Source organism: Cinclus cinclus, chromosome 4, assembly GCF_963662255.1.
Source record: "Cinclus cinclus chromosome 4, bCinCin1.1, whole genome shotgun sequence".
Taxonomy (NCBI): Eukaryota; Metazoa; Chordata; class Aves; order Passeriformes; family Cinclidae; genus Cinclus; species Cinclus cinclus.
In genome coordinates this window covers 54,388,436-54,404,810 of record NC_085049.1, presented here as the reverse complement: position 1 = coordinate 54,404,810, position 16,375 = coordinate 54,388,436, and the positions used below count along the sequence as shown (strand labels likewise).

At 40.0% G+C, this 16,375-nt stretch overlaps 1 protein-coding gene across 2 annotated transcripts in view; it reads right to left on the bottom strand.

The window, feature by feature from the left end:
- The window catches only part of CHST11 (carbohydrate sulfotransferase 11), a 153,208-nt gene that overhangs the window by 82,738 nt on the left and 54,095 nt on the right, over positions 1–16,375 (bottom strand). For both annotated transcript variants that reach the window (XM_062492106.1, XM_062492107.1), the window contains exon 2: positions 4,529–4,620. In XM_062492106.1, coding sequence (XP_062348090.1) covers positions 4,529–4,620 — 92 coding nt within the window. The remainder of the gene's footprint in view (positions 1–4,528; positions 4,621–16,375) is intronic.

Genomic DNA, 16,375 nt, shown 5'->3' with positions numbered 1-16,375 from the left:
GCCAGCTCCCAAAAAAGCAGCATCTGTGGCCTGAGGTGACTGAGGATATATAAATACTGTCTGCAAGGTAACAGTTCACTTATTCCCCTTCTCCTGGCGGGAAGGAGAGGAAGGGGGGAAAAAAATAGAAGTAATAAAATAAATGGGTCATTTTGGAATGACTGCACCAGACCAGTCCAATAAAATTTCATAGCACAAAGGCAACAAACACACAGTCTACAGCTCTGACTCGCTAGTTTTAGCAAACACTAGACCTGGCTCCAGCAACAACAAAAGAAGACATCTAGAAATATCTCTCCTCAACAAAAATAAATATTTGCAAATGCAAGTAGCACAGCAAACAGCATGACCTTAAGCAAAGGAGTCATTTTGATACATGAATTAAGATTAGGCAATGCCAAACTAGAAACTGAGACAAACTCATCCTTGGATTTGGATCCTGATGGATACAGAACTGTCTTCTGCATTCCCCTCAGAAGTCTAGACAGTTAGACTAAGCAATGGTACTACTTGCATTTGATGAGAATTAAATGTTAATCTTGACAAAGAAGACAAAAATCTAACCTTAAAATTGCAATGTCTTCCCATTCCTCTAACATTTGGTCTATTTTGGTTTGAAACTCCTTTCAGTTCAGCAGCACGTTCAGTGTACCAAATAGATCAATGTTAACCATGAAAGAGTGAGCAAGGTTACCCAATTCTGAACTTCTGGTGACTCTAGCTCATAGGCTGGCCCACAATTATCTGTTATTCTTGGAGCCCTGGGGCTGCACACAGCCATGGAAATTACAAGACACAGTTGTATATGCTGTCTTCTAAGAATATGTCTTGCAAGTATTTGTTTACCCATATTCTTAAATTCCTGGGGTTTCATATGCAAAAAACTCCATTAAATCTACCAAAGATAAAATGCAAGCTCATATCACATTCCTGCAGGGCCCTTCATCTGTGTTCAGTTACATCTAGACTCTCTCCTTTGCTATTTGTTATGTGTTTGAATTCTCTTTCTGTTTCCATTTATAATTACATGACTTTTTAACAAACACATCAAATAAACAATCCATTTCAGCCCTCAAAATTTGCCACTGGTATCTCTACAGCATAATACTAAACCTCCACCTGAAAATCAAAGGCAAAACAACAGACAATAGGGTCTGAGACATGCTGCACATTGCCTACTGTGTATGAGGAGACCACAGCTTGGAAATCCACTTACTCAGTGTAAATCCAGTTCAGTTATATTGACTTTTCTTTCCCACATGGTATATTAGTGCTCATGAAAAATCTTGCAGTGAAAGCCCTAGAGAAGAAATCTTTTGTCCACAGACAAATGCACTTCCCATTTTCTGTTTTATTACCACAGGCAAAAGAGCAAACGTGTTGTTCTTACTTTTACAATAATCGCAAGGCCAGACACCCAGCTAAGGCATAAATACCACACGGGCTTTGTCATGGACACTTTCTCAAGTCCTAATTCAAGTGCTGCTTCAGTCACCTTCAGATCATTGCTACATTTGAATTTCCTGAAGATCAATCTTCCTTTCTGTCGTTGTTTTTTTACTATTTTTTCCCCTTTCTCTTCTTTTCCCTTTCCCTTTTCCTTTCCCTTTCCTGTTCACAATCATTCATCAGGCCAAAAAAAAAAAAATAATAAAATTCAAGTGTCAAATGATGGCATTTGCAAACAACTCAAGTAACTCCATAGAAGGAAACAACAGGCCAGGATCAGAGAGGCTGTTGTATGTCAACCCAGTAAATAACCCCAGTCAAACCCTCAGCTGGTGAAAACCAACCTGTCTTCATCTGGTTTTATGCAGGCAGTGCAACTTGACATTAAACACAGAGTAGAAAAACCTGATTCATGTTAAACTACAACATCTGAAATCCCAGTGAATATTGACCCTATCTGACACCTATTTCACTCTATGGCCAAAGTTTGATTTCCCCAGGCAGGGAACAGCCAGGAGCACACAGAATGCAAGGCAGAATGGGCCCTTAATAGATCTCAAATTTAAAGTTCACTACCCTTAAAAAAATCACAGCTACACCTAGCTTGTAGTAATCCAAAACCATAGGTTCAGGGCATCTTTCAGTGGCCTAAGTTTGGTGTTTAAATTACACATATTACTTTGAGCTACAAATATCTGCTCAGTCAGCTCCAGCGCTGCTCTGAGGCAGCTAAAGTGAGTGCCAGAGAGGTTCTGTGATAGCACACACAGCCACTGGCACCCAGGAAAGAAATGTGGATTCACAACATCAGGTGTCCAGCAGGTCCTGGTAGTCAGAGGTTAAAGATGTGACTTTTCATTATCTAGATTAGTACGAGAGAGGTTTTGGCCATTCTTTGTCTTTATGGAATCAAAGAATGGTTTGGGCTGGAAAGAACCTCAAAGATCATCTCATTCCAACTGGCATGACCAGGGACACCTTCCACTGGAGCTTCCATCCAGCCTGGCCTTGTCTTCTTGCATATTTATTATATATTGACTTCTTAGCTGACTTTACAAAAGGCTGATTGCATCTGCTTCAGTGAGGAAACACAAGAGAGCTGATCTCCATCCCCCACCCTTGCAAGTACAGGTGACCTCTTGAGGAACGAGCACCCTCCTGCCAAAATACACACCAGTCTCTAATCTGCCACCTTAAGAAAGGTAAGACAGACATCTCTGAGATCAAGAACCATCTATCTGATGAAGCATTTGTCTCCAGTTTGTTGTTTTCTCTGGCAGCCTCTACTCACTGCCTTTTCTTGTTACTGTTCCCAGACTGCATATGCTCTCATTTGCCTGTCCCTCTAGTACTGAGGGCAGCAAGCAAAGCCCCTTCCAAAAAAAAATCAAGCACCAACTAAAAACAAAGAAAGAAACAAAATTTAAAAGCTTGATACAAATGGGTATCAGCAAGCTGAAGGAAACACTACTGCATAAAAAACATCATCTCTTCTGTTCAACATCAGCTGCTGGAAGGGCTGCACTTCCTCAAACACTGACTTGCTGGCTGGCTCATAGGTGAGCCCAGAAAGGGATGCTAATGGCTCACTTGGTCAGGGTACACAGCAAGGAAGGAGCTGCCAGCTATGTCCCCTGTTTCAAGAAGCTCAGGAAATCTTTTCAGTTGTCCAAGTTTGCAAGGGCTCTGGGATTATGGCCCTTCAGATAGGGATGTTTCTTTCCTACAGCTTGGCCTTTCGTAATGTTAAAGGGCAAAAGGTTTTGACTGACACACAACAGACCCCAGAGAGATTAATTACTCAGCCAGTCTCTTCTCCCTTACCTGCTTCTCTGGAGCATCTGCCAAGAGTCTTTAAATTTGACCTGCAAATGCTAATAGTTTTCCTATGCAGCACTGGATTGTTCCACTTCAGGGCTTCTGCATGCACTTTCCATTTATGCAATGTTGGCTCCCATAATGGTCAATAAAGGGCAGTATAACAGTATGACAAACTTACATTCCCAGCCATGCCCAGGATTCAAATTGAATTGGAAAGTCAGCCTGTGTTCATAAAAGCAACACTAATGAGCAAATGGAGCTTTACAGTGCTACATAACAGATATCACATATCTTTGGGCTGCTGTCAATTCTTTATGTAAATACTTTAAATCACTCAGACTTCGTTTTGCACACTATACAGTGAGTCTCTTCATAATCAAATAGTATTTAAAACATTTACTGCCTTGTTAAATCTAACAAGTTAGATTTACTGGGATAGTCACTTTCCCTAATAGCCAATTTAGCAAAACTCAATGTATTCATTGATGGATAAATATATAATAGGCGGTTGTTAAACTTTAATAAATATGTTTAATAGTCAGCTGGCATTTTCTCTCAATGGCAGCACTTCCTCTCAGCTGCCAACAGGAAATGCTTCTCCTGAATGTGCCAATTCAGCCCACATGTAGGGAATAAACTGATCTAGAGGAGCAAACAGGAGCATAAATTTCAGGTAGTTTTCCTATGCTGTTTGTCACAAGAAGAGCAAAAACAGAGGTTATTGCTCTGAGGTCCTAAGCTCCCATCAAGACAGTCAAGTATTGACTAACACAGTGTAAGGAAGAACATGAGCTACAGTGCTTGTCTAGACTCCATAAAAGCCATGGACTAGGACAGGAAAGGCAGCTGGCTACCTGAAAGTCAGAGAAATTATATTTATGTATTATTATTGCAATTTACAGTTCTACTGCAGTCCTTGTCTCATGCAGATCATGCCACATTCTCCCACCCCACCCTGCCAGTCTGTGTCAACACAATGCCTTGGCTTCTAGCTCAATCTAAAACCCTTTTAAGGATTTTGGGTACCTAAGAAAAGATTTTGGAGGAGTCCACGTCATTAAGATGACTAAAAGTCTTTAAAAATCAGGCTTTTAACTCAAACTGCTTAATGTTATAGCTAAACCCTGCAGGTTCCAGGATCAGTTCTCCTGAATGAAGGCAGCTGTTTGCATGTAAATAAGAAAAAGAGACCAAAAATATCATCAAAAGAGACTGAATTTGCATGCTGGACTGAGAAGCTTAATTACAGCCACAAGACACTCACCTGGGTGGGATTATACAGCTCCTGGAGAGGGCTTCTGGATCCTTTCCGACAGCAAATGTCCATCCCAAATGGATTTCTACGCATTACTGCAAGGGGAAATTGAAATTAATACAGGTTAGCAACACTGGTTAGCAGAAAGCAATTGCAATACCTACAGAAAGGAAAGATTTTCTGACAGATCTTGGGATTCTAGACAGTGTTGTCACTTAACTCCTGATTTTCCTTTCCCTAGCAATTGTCCAAGAGCTAAATCCTTTATCTATTCTGGAAGTTACTGAAAATAGAAGCTTCCTTATAAAAGCTATTATGCAACAACTCTCAATTTGGGTGCACAAAAATTCAAGCATATGGACCAAAGCAACACAATTTTCAGCAGTGCCAGATACCTGCTTCCCTGATCATCAGGGAGCAGTCAGATGGATTCCTATAATCAGCACCTCTGAGAGGCAATGTCTGAGCCTCTCTCAGCCTCAACACAGATGCACACAGGAACCTTATGTTAAAATACATGATTTTAAAGCTTTTGGCCTAACTCCCCTGTTTCTCCTAGAACAGATGCTCATCAGTACAGAAATTACATACAATGAAACACTGCTGCCCTTCTTGCCACAATTTTGCTCTACATATTACAACTGGTAATGTGACTGATCCACAGAACAACATGCACTGTGTTATAGCATTAAAGACCAGCCAGTTTTCAAACCAAAGACTTTGTCAAAGGTCTGATCAAGGAGCATTTTGGATGACAAATTTTTCAGGAGAGGTGTTGACTTGAGCCCCAGCAGGGATGGAGACCACCAGCTTCAGGTCAGACCTTTGTGGCCATAAAACTCTGTAAGACAAAATTCAGCTCCAACCACCTTCTATAGTCAGGAGCAAAACAAGAGCTTGCTGTGCTTCTAATCTCCCATGGCCCACGCCATCCTCTGCTAACACTCTTCTGCCCCCAGCTTGCTCTGGGAACTACAGAAGGAGCAGCAGGCTCCTGATGAGATTTGTCTCATCAACATTTGATTAAGACTTAACCAAAATAAAAGGGAAAAAGAGATGTTCCTGCTGGGAACACCATGTTAAGCCGAGTCAGGCATGCTTTTACCACCTCTTACCACATTTTGTAACCAGAAACTATTGAAGTGTCCTAGAACAATGAACTGCACCACTTGTAGACATGATATCATGGGCTTTAAACCAAGTCAGACAATACAGTCCAGTAATGTTTTAACACTGAGGCCTTATATGCAATCATAATTGATACATCAAGTTATATAAACCACAGAAAACAGTATATGGTCCAATCTGGAAACATAACTGATTCCTTCATTCACTCCATATCTATTTTTCAATAGGAGGTAATTATCTAATAACATGCTGGATTGCTTTTTCCCTAAGCAGACAGATTCCATGGGTCTTGTGGCAGGAGGTAGACGTACTCAGTAAAAAAACTGGCTTCAATTTTCTTCACAATTAGGACAGTAATGTTAGTAGAGGCAATAATTTTATTTGACACATTTAAGCACCTGATTAAATTCTGAGCAATATTACCCAGGCAGACAAGTATTGTGATTCCTCCATTTCTGTGCTAATGTGCCTTTTTAAAAGACAACTTACAATGTGTTTTAAAAAGTTAAAACTCTAAAAATCTTTCACAGTAATGTAAACTTCCAGAGCCTGGAAGCGGTCTGAGGAAGAAAATATTGAAATGAGGACATGAGACATTCAGCAGCCATTCCAATACAGAACTTCTGTCCACCTCATCCCCCTCCATGCTCTTGTATCGGAACTGTGTCCAGAGTAGCTTTCAAAATAATTTTGTAGCCCCTTCCTCAATAAAGAAATCTTTCAAAATGAAGTCTACTACTCAAGGGCAAAGCACACTAAAACACCACAGAAAGGGGAAAAGGAAAAGGGGAACTTTCCAGCATATCCAGCTTATTAGACTGTGATTAACTAAGGTTCTGCAACACTGATGCTTTGTTCTAAAATGAAGAAGAATAACAATTCTAGTGTGGTGTTCCCTAACTTATTATTTCACTTTTCATTTCCATTAAATACAATAAATAGTACCGTGCATAAATGTATCCATCCTTTCCTGCTTCACTTAGCCAGCAGGTATCAACACATTATATGCAGCAGTAACAGCAATAAAGATTAAATTATTTACACAACATGAAAGATTTGTTTCCAGATGTAAATAGACAGTAAAAAAAGCTACCTCCACAGCAAAAGCTAAATGCTAATGTAGAGCCTTAATCGTAGAGAAGAGTCAATCTATTTTATCATTTCCAGTATTACTTAATTGGTTTGTTATTTTCAATAAAGCCTTTAGAATCAGACTGTGGGGTTAGCATAGCAACAGTGCACTCGGTTTCCTGTTTATTGACATAAGGAGCAGCACTCCCTGATACAACTGTACACAGCACATCTGTGCACACCTGGAAAGTACTTGTGCCTGGAATTTAACTGCAGCATCAAAATAAAGGTGAATACTCCCTTTTCCTTGGCAGAAATCCCACCTGCACTGTTTGTACAACTGCCCTCAAGTGAATAACTATCAGGAATGTTTTCATGTAGCTCAAAACACCTTCTGGCATGTCTGTGGGCATACTTACCTCTCAAGGCTCCTGCAACCTGCCTTCTACTGTCTCAGCTTCTCTGAGGCAGTGCTTCACTATGCCAATGACAAAAGCTTTTGGGCCTAAACCTTGCCAGTAGCAATCTGCAGTAAGAAAAACTAGCATGGAGGGTAACTGCAGCTCCACTAATTTCAACCACACTTTTGCTAAGGATCCGTCACACCATTGTGGAAGTGAAAATTAAAAAAAATCAAGCCCTTTATCCTCACCAAATCTTATTAGCATAGTAAATATCTAAAATCTACATTTTATGGCTTGGGCTGATCTCCATACATAATTACAGTTAATTATAGTCTAATGATAAGTACTGCATATGCATGGCTCCAAGAACCGTTCAAAAATCACATTCGCTCCCACCAAGAGTGTGAAGCAGCTAACAAAGAAATTTAGAGTTGTCTAGGTTCTAAAGGACCTCTAAGATCAGCAGCATTCAGTGCCTTTAATGATTCAAGAGTATTGCTAATAACTGCAAGTGCAGCAAGAACGTGAATCCCCTGAATTTAGCCAGAGTGTGAGTAACTGGATGAATCGTGAGTTTGCTACTTAAATACAAGAGGTGTAAAAACAATACCTTTGTTCCATCCCCCAGGAATGATTTGTCAAAAATTCAGTCTTGGCCCATCTTGCTAAATTACGTGTGGAACCACTAGCTATGAATCTAATAAGGAAGTTTGTAGAGGATGCTATCTAGGCACCAAATTTCAATTTCTCAAATGAGGAAGATAAACAGCCCTGCTTATCAACACAACAATCAGCTGTGTATGCATACATAGAGAGGAATGTGTAGGCCTTACATCATCTCAGAACAGAAGCATCTGTGCCCAGCTTCAACTTCCAGAAAACTCCACTTAGACCCACAAAGTACCAATGTAGTACCAAGTATCAATTTAGTACCAAGAGCAAGAATTTGACCTGTGAATAACAGTGCACTGGGCACAAGAACACTGAAGGTCATTCACGTGGAAAGGTGTGAGTCTGGCTTAATCTGCCACCTCTCCTTGGCAGAAGGCATTTCTAATGCACTTGGTAACCTTCAAAGACCCTATGCCAGAATGGGAGACCTCTGGAGAAAATACTGAATATGAGAAGCCACATCAATACAATTTCTGCCTCTCCCTCTCAGGAGCTACAAAAAACTGAGACAGGAGACATGGTAGCACCTCTGTTGGGAGATTACTGGCCTAAAATGTATGTGAACACTAGGACTACCTAGACAAAGTGGAAGGGGGTCGGGCAGAAATCACGGCAACCAAGACTTTTGGAGACTGAAATCCATATAGTTACCTCCTTACAAAGTGTCAGAAGGGCAAATCAAACAATTTCTCACAAGTCTGTGTGGGATTAAGTCCCAGAGGAGACTCTGTTGAAAGAAACACACAAAGTAATTGCCACTTCTTCAGTACTGAGAGAGACAATCAAGTGGCATTTCAAGCATGGGTGCATGCATTCATCAGCCATCTCTACCATTCTACTATCTCATAGATGTCTAAGGCTCCAGTTTCCAAGACTTCTGTATATTAAAAGGTCCCCAGCTACTATCTAGCAACTGTCTCCCTCCTTGGTAACATTTAATTTATATTGCTTGGACTATCCTAATTACTGGCATGATAACAAAAGCCAAATGTAAAAATTCTACTTCTGTTCACTGCCTCTTAAATTAAATCTCATATTACAAATATTTGAGAAAAGTTCCGAGGACATATTAATATTTAACTTTTCATTACACTGGCCTAAAGTACAAAGAACAAAATTCCTTAATACAGCATTGCTTAAAGCTGACATACATAATTCATTCCTCCTATTGGGATACAAGTTCTCACTGATGAAGAAAAAGTAAGCACTGGCAGCAGTATGGCAAGACTCCGGTTGAGGATCAGATCCTGTTCATTTTTTAAAGAAAAGCATCCAATATATTCCTCTTTTTGGTCTGATAACTCTTCTGTTTTGGTCTGATTTCTCCATGAGAGGCTGAAATTGGTTGCTTCTTTTGGCTGAAGTATGTTGTCTCCACCAATCCATTGCTCTCCTCCTGCCCAACCGCCCCTAATTTCAGGCCAGAGTGAATGGTTTCCATGGAGAATCTTCTTGACAGCAAAGAGCAGGTACATAACACAGTAGCTTTTCCTTGAGCTGTAACCCACTGGGTTAGGGCTGACCATTCACCTGAACATTCCCCACCCAACCTAGACAGAAAAATCAGTGCCAATTGGTCGAGGTAAGCACAAAAAAAAAAAAATATTACCTACACCTTTGCCATCTCTAGCCATGCTTACACAAGCTACTGCCTTTAAACTTCCTTCATTCCTAAATCAAATAAAAAATAAATAATTATACCCATACTGAAAGTTCAGCGATTCTCTTCGGCTAAAGACATGGAAAACATATTTTTTTCTTGCACAGATTTCTGCTACGACCCCAAAGCAGCACAGAAAATTACTTCTGTTTTGTATACAGGACGAAGAACAGGAATTCCATATTGGAATGCATATTTCAATACTACACCAAACACCTTAACCACAGTGAGACATCCATAGCCATTCTTCTGTAAATGGTATTATGACAACAATGCTCTGCCTGTACTGGCAAGAATTATGCTCAAGGCAAGCTGGTCATATCCAAATATATATCAAGCAAGGTTCAATCCAACAACATTTTGCACATCCAATGTTCTTGAACCATGATAACACTCAGGGCAGAGTTGAAGTAAGTGATCCAAGGAATTAGTCCTTTCCCAGACTTCCTCAGATCTGGGACTGATTTTTTTGTGGTTTTGGGGGTTTTTGTGTTGTTTGGTTTTTTTTGTTTGTTTGTTTTTGTTTGGTTTTTTTTGTTTGGGGTTTTTTTTGTTTTGTTTTTTTTGGGGTGGGGGGTGGTGTTAATTTGGTTTTTTTCAATTTGGAATATCTTGTCCACATACCTTTCAGACAATTAGCTAAAATCATGCTGAACAAGCTTGTGATTAGTAAACAGCTCATTCTGCTTCAGGAAAACAAGTCTTCCATAATAATTTACCACAATTTGCTCTGTAAGACTTCAGCCAAGTTTAAACCACAGGCTAAACAGGAAACTCAGCAACAAGAAGTCAAATTCATTTCAAAAGTCATTAAAATTCCTATGCTCCCTTCTACAGAATAATCAGGCAAAGGACACCAAATGGCATGAAAGGGTTAATTTTTAATCAGCAACCGGGAACATGAGGAGTGAATGCAAATGCTGTCACCCAGCAATGGCTACAAAGCCTGAGTAAGGAGACTTTGAGATAGCTCTCCAGGCAATGATTTATGAACACTAATCCTCCAGCAGGGGCTCACAAAGATCAATGGATTGATAGCAACATCTTGTGACATCTGGGGCCTTGTGCTTCCCTGCATTCAGCTCAGGATTTTAGACTAAATTATTGGTCCTTCATCTGGAGACCACAGGTACAAGGATTTATGACTAAACTCTTGTCTGGCCTCTTTTGATTTCTTAAGGCAACACTGCAGCCTTCTTCCTTGGAGCTTGAGAGATCTATATTTACAAAGTAAAAATCAGATTAGGTACTATATATAAGCATGCCAAAGTCTTAAACCCAGAGAATGTGACAATTGTTCTTTATATCAACAGAGAACAGATTTTACCTTACACCAGACAATAATTACAAAAACAAGGGTTTACTTAGCCTGAGAAACAAACAAAAATGGATGCAACAAAAGCAAAGGATAAAAAATGGAGAACAGATCACACCTTAGTGAAATGATGATGGCTGAGAAGAGCAGGAAAGCTTCAAGTTATGGGGCCAGGGACCCGCAAAGTAACAGTCCTCACTTCCCAGGTCAGAAAAGTACAAGCAAAGAACTTAAAAACTTCCACCAAACCTATTGGTTGCTACTGACTGAATTCATGTCAGGAAGTGAGATTTCTATAAGTACTCATTTAAGCTCCTACAATTAACAGAGAGCCACACCTGCAGAGACAGGCCACCCCAAAGGGCTCTGGAGCTGGCTCCTCTCCTTTCCACTGACCAGCAACCCTAAAAAGGTGAGGTTATGTGAAATAAATCTTGGCACAGTAAGGAATTTAATCTCAACATTTGTTTCTTGGCTCTAATCACTAATTACAAAAGTCGTAAATGCCCTCCAAAGAATAGAGAGACATTTAATTCCTTTTTGCTTCAGACAGTTTTCCAGAAATAAATTTGTATTTTATCCTGTTTGTTCTCAGATTAGCATGGGGATGGATTTAATTGGGCACAGTGGGGAAGTTAATATCCTTGGGTGAAATTACGCATAGACTTAGATGCTTGGTCACCCTACGGACATTGCATGTGGCATAAATTAGCACAACATCTTTCCTATTAATGAACAATGAGAAACTTTTTTCCAGTAATTAAAAAAAAATGTTAATCTATACAGCATTTCTTTAGAAGTCTCAAGAACTTATCCACAAACCTAAATCAAGAGACTTTTCCACGGGCTTTACTGCTCCCATGAGGAGAGCTCTATTTTGTTTATCTCAAATGCACAGGCTTCTTTAAATGCCACAAGTTTTTGTGGGTGCAAACTACAAATTATATTAGACTTGGTCAGAACTTTTCTGATACAAGTTTGTTTTCCCTGGCATGAAATGGAGATCTGGAGGCATCACAATATTTCACAGGTCCATTTTGGATGGACCACAGACCTTCTCAGCCACCTGCTCACGTCTGAGAATGCTGTAATTTATGTCATCAATTAGCAAAGCCAGATACCACAAAATATTGATCAAAACAGTAAATTTATCACTGAACTACATCTAAGTGCTCATAAATAATTTTTTTAAATTACCACCTATACCAGCTTAGGAATTTCTTTGTTTCCTTTTTTTTCCCATCTCAAATGCAACTTTCTAAAAAATGAAGCTAGAAGCTTAAGAGTTTTGACTAGAACTTTATGTATTTCACAAACAAACATGTGCATTACGAATTTGCACAAAGGGACACTGTGGATCCAGCATCAAATGCAAACAAAACCTCTTTCTGCACATTACACTTTCTCTTACTTTTCCACTACCAAGTCAGGCATGTGCTTTGCCAAATGAGACTGCAATAATCTGGGAAGGTAGGAATATTTTTAATGAGGCTTACGGGCTTCTAAACATGCCTTCCTCCAATTTCTAGATACTCACAGTAACAACATCAGCAGGCACATCTGCAGCTGGGTTGTCTTTATAGCGAAGAGCTAAATGCTCTGCTCTGTTCTTCCTAGTTTTCAAGCTTGTAGATACTTGGCTATATCCCATCTCTCTGATGTAAGTTCAAAAGAAAACTGTGTAAATGTAGGTCCAGGGGAAAAAAAAAGCTGTAAATTTGCATTATCCTAAAAAATTAAAAAGCTGGATTTCATTTTCTAAATTTCCCACTACTTCCATTACACTGTTAGTACAGCCTTCTTTACAAAAATTATTTATGAGCTCACAAAAAAAAAGAGATACAAACCTTTAAAGGAGGAAGGTTTCTTTAGAAAGCTGTAATTTTAAAAGCATTTATCTTAAATCACAGTCAAAATGAAAACGACGTCTGCTGCAGCTGCAGTCTATTTGAGCAACTGTTTCTTTGCTATTCTTCAACAGATGTGCACAGAAGATGAAACACAAAATCATATTTGCAATGGATATACTGAAACGCACAGCAAGTCTTCTCACAAGCCAAGCAGAATAGAAAATAGAGCTGCAGCAGTCATTTTAACCTGGAGCAATGAAAGGCTCAAAGCTGTGGTCTCTGAACTTGAGGCAGAAGCAGTGCACTCACACACACACACATACCTGACCTGACAGACAGACAGACACCAAGGGACACAGGTCATTCCTGTCCTAGCAACACATCCAGATAGACAAGATTTACCACTTCTGAAGCAGTGCCCCTGGTATTTTTAGCGCAGTCACAGCCCCCTGATACTTTACTGTGATTTATGAACAATTTTCTTTATAAAAAAGAAGCACTAAAGAATTTGATAAGCAGAAAAGAAAGTATGAAATCCTGCAGTAATCACTTCCAGAGCAGTCATTCATTATGGCAAAGAGGATTATAACTGCAGCTTGTTGGATAAGCAGATGAGCTCTCACAAATTAAGGATGCTACTTCCTTGGCAATGTGAAGGCCAAATACTGATATTAAAAGAAGAAAGTATCACAGGCAGCAGAGGCCTGATTCTGTGATTTGAAAGCTGTCCGAACTAATAATTAAGACACAGCTGGGCTTACTGTCTTATTCCAAGAGTTTATTCTGTTTAATACTTCTAAATGCCAAGTAATCCCAAGGCAGAGACGCAGTGGGTTTCCTTTACTTTTCCAACAGCTGTTTATTGCCTCTACTGACCGGGATCAGCCCAGCTCCAGCTCTGTAGAGCAATGCTGGCCTCATGTCCTGCCCCACTGGACCATGGAAGTTCTTCACCACTCCTGCCTTCTTCCAGCAGGATCCACACATCCCTACAGGGAGGCTGGGAAGCTTTCACACGCTCCTCTCTCCTTAGCAATGAGTGTACATGGATAATATTGCTTTCAGATGTACAATCCCCTCGTGGCACTTTTGAAATATCTCAAACCACAGATCCTTCACAACATTTTACATATGAATAGGACATTGTCAGCTCCCTCAGACCCAGACTGCACTTCACCACACAGAAGAGTAAAATACACATTAGCACTATAAAACTTCATCTCAATTAGCATAATCTGTATTTCCATTATAGAGCCCTGCTTTACAGCCAATTCTGGGTGAGGCATTGAGCACTCTGGATCTACCTTTCTCTGAGCACAAATTCTCAAAACACCATTCAGCATGGTGAATGAAGGAGGTCTCAGTGCTTGCTTATCTTTATGTGGTCCTACTCCCTTCATCTATCTCCTTCCATTGCCCCCATTTCACTGACTTTAATTAAAACCTTCTGATGGACTTTTGTCTTCAGTGAGGAAATGCAGCCATGCCTCAAACATACACAGGTGGATGAGCCAAGGACACTAATTCCACCCTCTGAAGGCACGCCCCAGAGGAAAAAAGAATGAACAAGGAATTATTTTTCTGTGATTTTGCATCCAATGAGAGCATTCAAAGGGGAACCAGAACAAGCAGCAGCAAAAGATACATATTCTGGTATCACTAACAAATAGGATAAACCAGATATTTTCAATTGACTGGGACTCTTCCTCCAAATAACATGGATATGCTATATGCATCTAAAAGCAACATGCACAAATAGCATGAGGCCACTATGCAAGTAGTTTTCCTCTGCATTGGATGGGAATGAAGGAACCACACAGCACTTCAACATGTAGTTTCTAAGGCTCCAGAAATGCTGGGTACCTATGTGACCTCTACTGCTAATAATAGCACTTAATAATTAGCATCCAAAACATTAAGCTTTGGTTTCAGCAAAACAGCCTGCCAACTGCATTGAGAAACTCTGTTAGTGCTGCAGCTGGTGACCAATAAGTAGTTAAAATCCAGGATCTCTCTGACAGTATCATCCTGTAAAGAGAGGTGACAAAACCACTTGACCAAGCCATGGACACAAAAAGTTCTTCTGTAAGGAACAAAAGCTGTTCTTGCTGTTGTGACGTCTCATGTAGAGAAGGATAGAAGGAGCAGGAGAGGAAGCAAAGGAAAGCACCCTTTTCAGAAGATTTTCCTAAAATAATTCCCAACTAAGCAATAGTTCACCTTTCAGAAAGGCAACTCATCCTGTTTCTAAATTTGCCAGGAACAGAAAATACACCTTGAGAAACTGATCTGATGTCAGACTTTCCTCCCCAGCCATGCCCTTTTGCTAAGCTGATGCGACCTATCTGCACCTTCTTGTGGTACATCTGTCTCCTCACCTCTATACATGCAACTTATGATCAAGGAACCTTCTAACTTCCCTCTATTCTGTGACAACTTTTCTGGGCACTTCATCATTCCTGCCTTTCTTCTGAACACACTCAAAGCCTGCTGACAGCCCCACATCACACAGCACCACAGCAAAAGCTGTGGCAGGACCCACAGGATGAGCAAGTGCCACCTCCCCTTGCTGGCCCTGTCCTCCACCCTCTCATGCTCTCCTGCGTGCCAGGCCAGCTGGTGAAACATCACCCTCAAACCCTTCCCAGACCTCACTTCCAACAAAAGAGGGTCCTCTACTAAGTGAGCGTCATCTAAATTTCACTCCTCTCTGTGTTCACTGCTGCTAAATGTTTAACACTGGGCTGCCACCTAAGTCACTGGGTATTCACAATTCTGCATTAATGACTTGTAATTCTTTCCCTCTCCATTTACCACTGCCCTAACTTTTGTATCTCTGTAAATTTGATCAATAAATAAATATGTTTTGTTCTGGATGATAAATTAAAGCATCAGCCCAAACTCTGGTTCCCCAGGGATCCCATGGGAAATGTATCTGCTTAGCAATGATTTTGCAGTTACAGCTATTTTACCAACCCGTTCAAAGTTTTTAAAATCAGTAATGTGTGTGCCAAATTGACATGCATTCACTTGCCAATTTAACTTCTGGGTTGTTCATTCCTGTATCACCTGTATAGGAGTAATTCTGCCTTTCAAATATTGTATCATTAAAACAAAGAGGGTCATCAGCTCGGAGAACTAATTTAAAAACATTTATTTCTGAAAATATATTTAGGCTCATTGCCTGTTTTTTTAACCTTCCAAGGCTGCAGAGAAGGCTTCTGTGACATATTCCAGTCTTGCTTTGCTCTCAACTCCACATGGGTTAATTTTATCACAAGTTCTTGAGAGCTGAAACATCGAAACTGCATTTTAATTGAAAGTACTTTACACTTCCAGCTTAAAAATATAGAGCAGAATAAAAATTACAGTCTAAGTGACGCTTTCTCCAGCCACAGAGCTGAATAGCAGATTGCTCCCTCCTGATCACTCTTATCTCAGATGGCTGCTGCTTTTGGGGCAATTCTTATGCTTTATTCTGAAAACTCCATTTATCTTTATTAAATATTAATCAACCTTTACCAAGGAGTATATTAAATGCTGTGAAAGCTGTGTTAAATAACAGAACACAACAAGTGAAGAAAAAAAAAAAAAAGCTGATTTGATTCCAAATTTACAATAAGAGGTTGTCACATATTATCCCTTTCCAAGTTGAGATAGATCATCTCAGCTCCATGAACTCAAACAGATCTCTGTTCTTCTGGGTGGTTGGGAATTGTACCTGAACTGTGAAAGGAAGATTTACTGAGA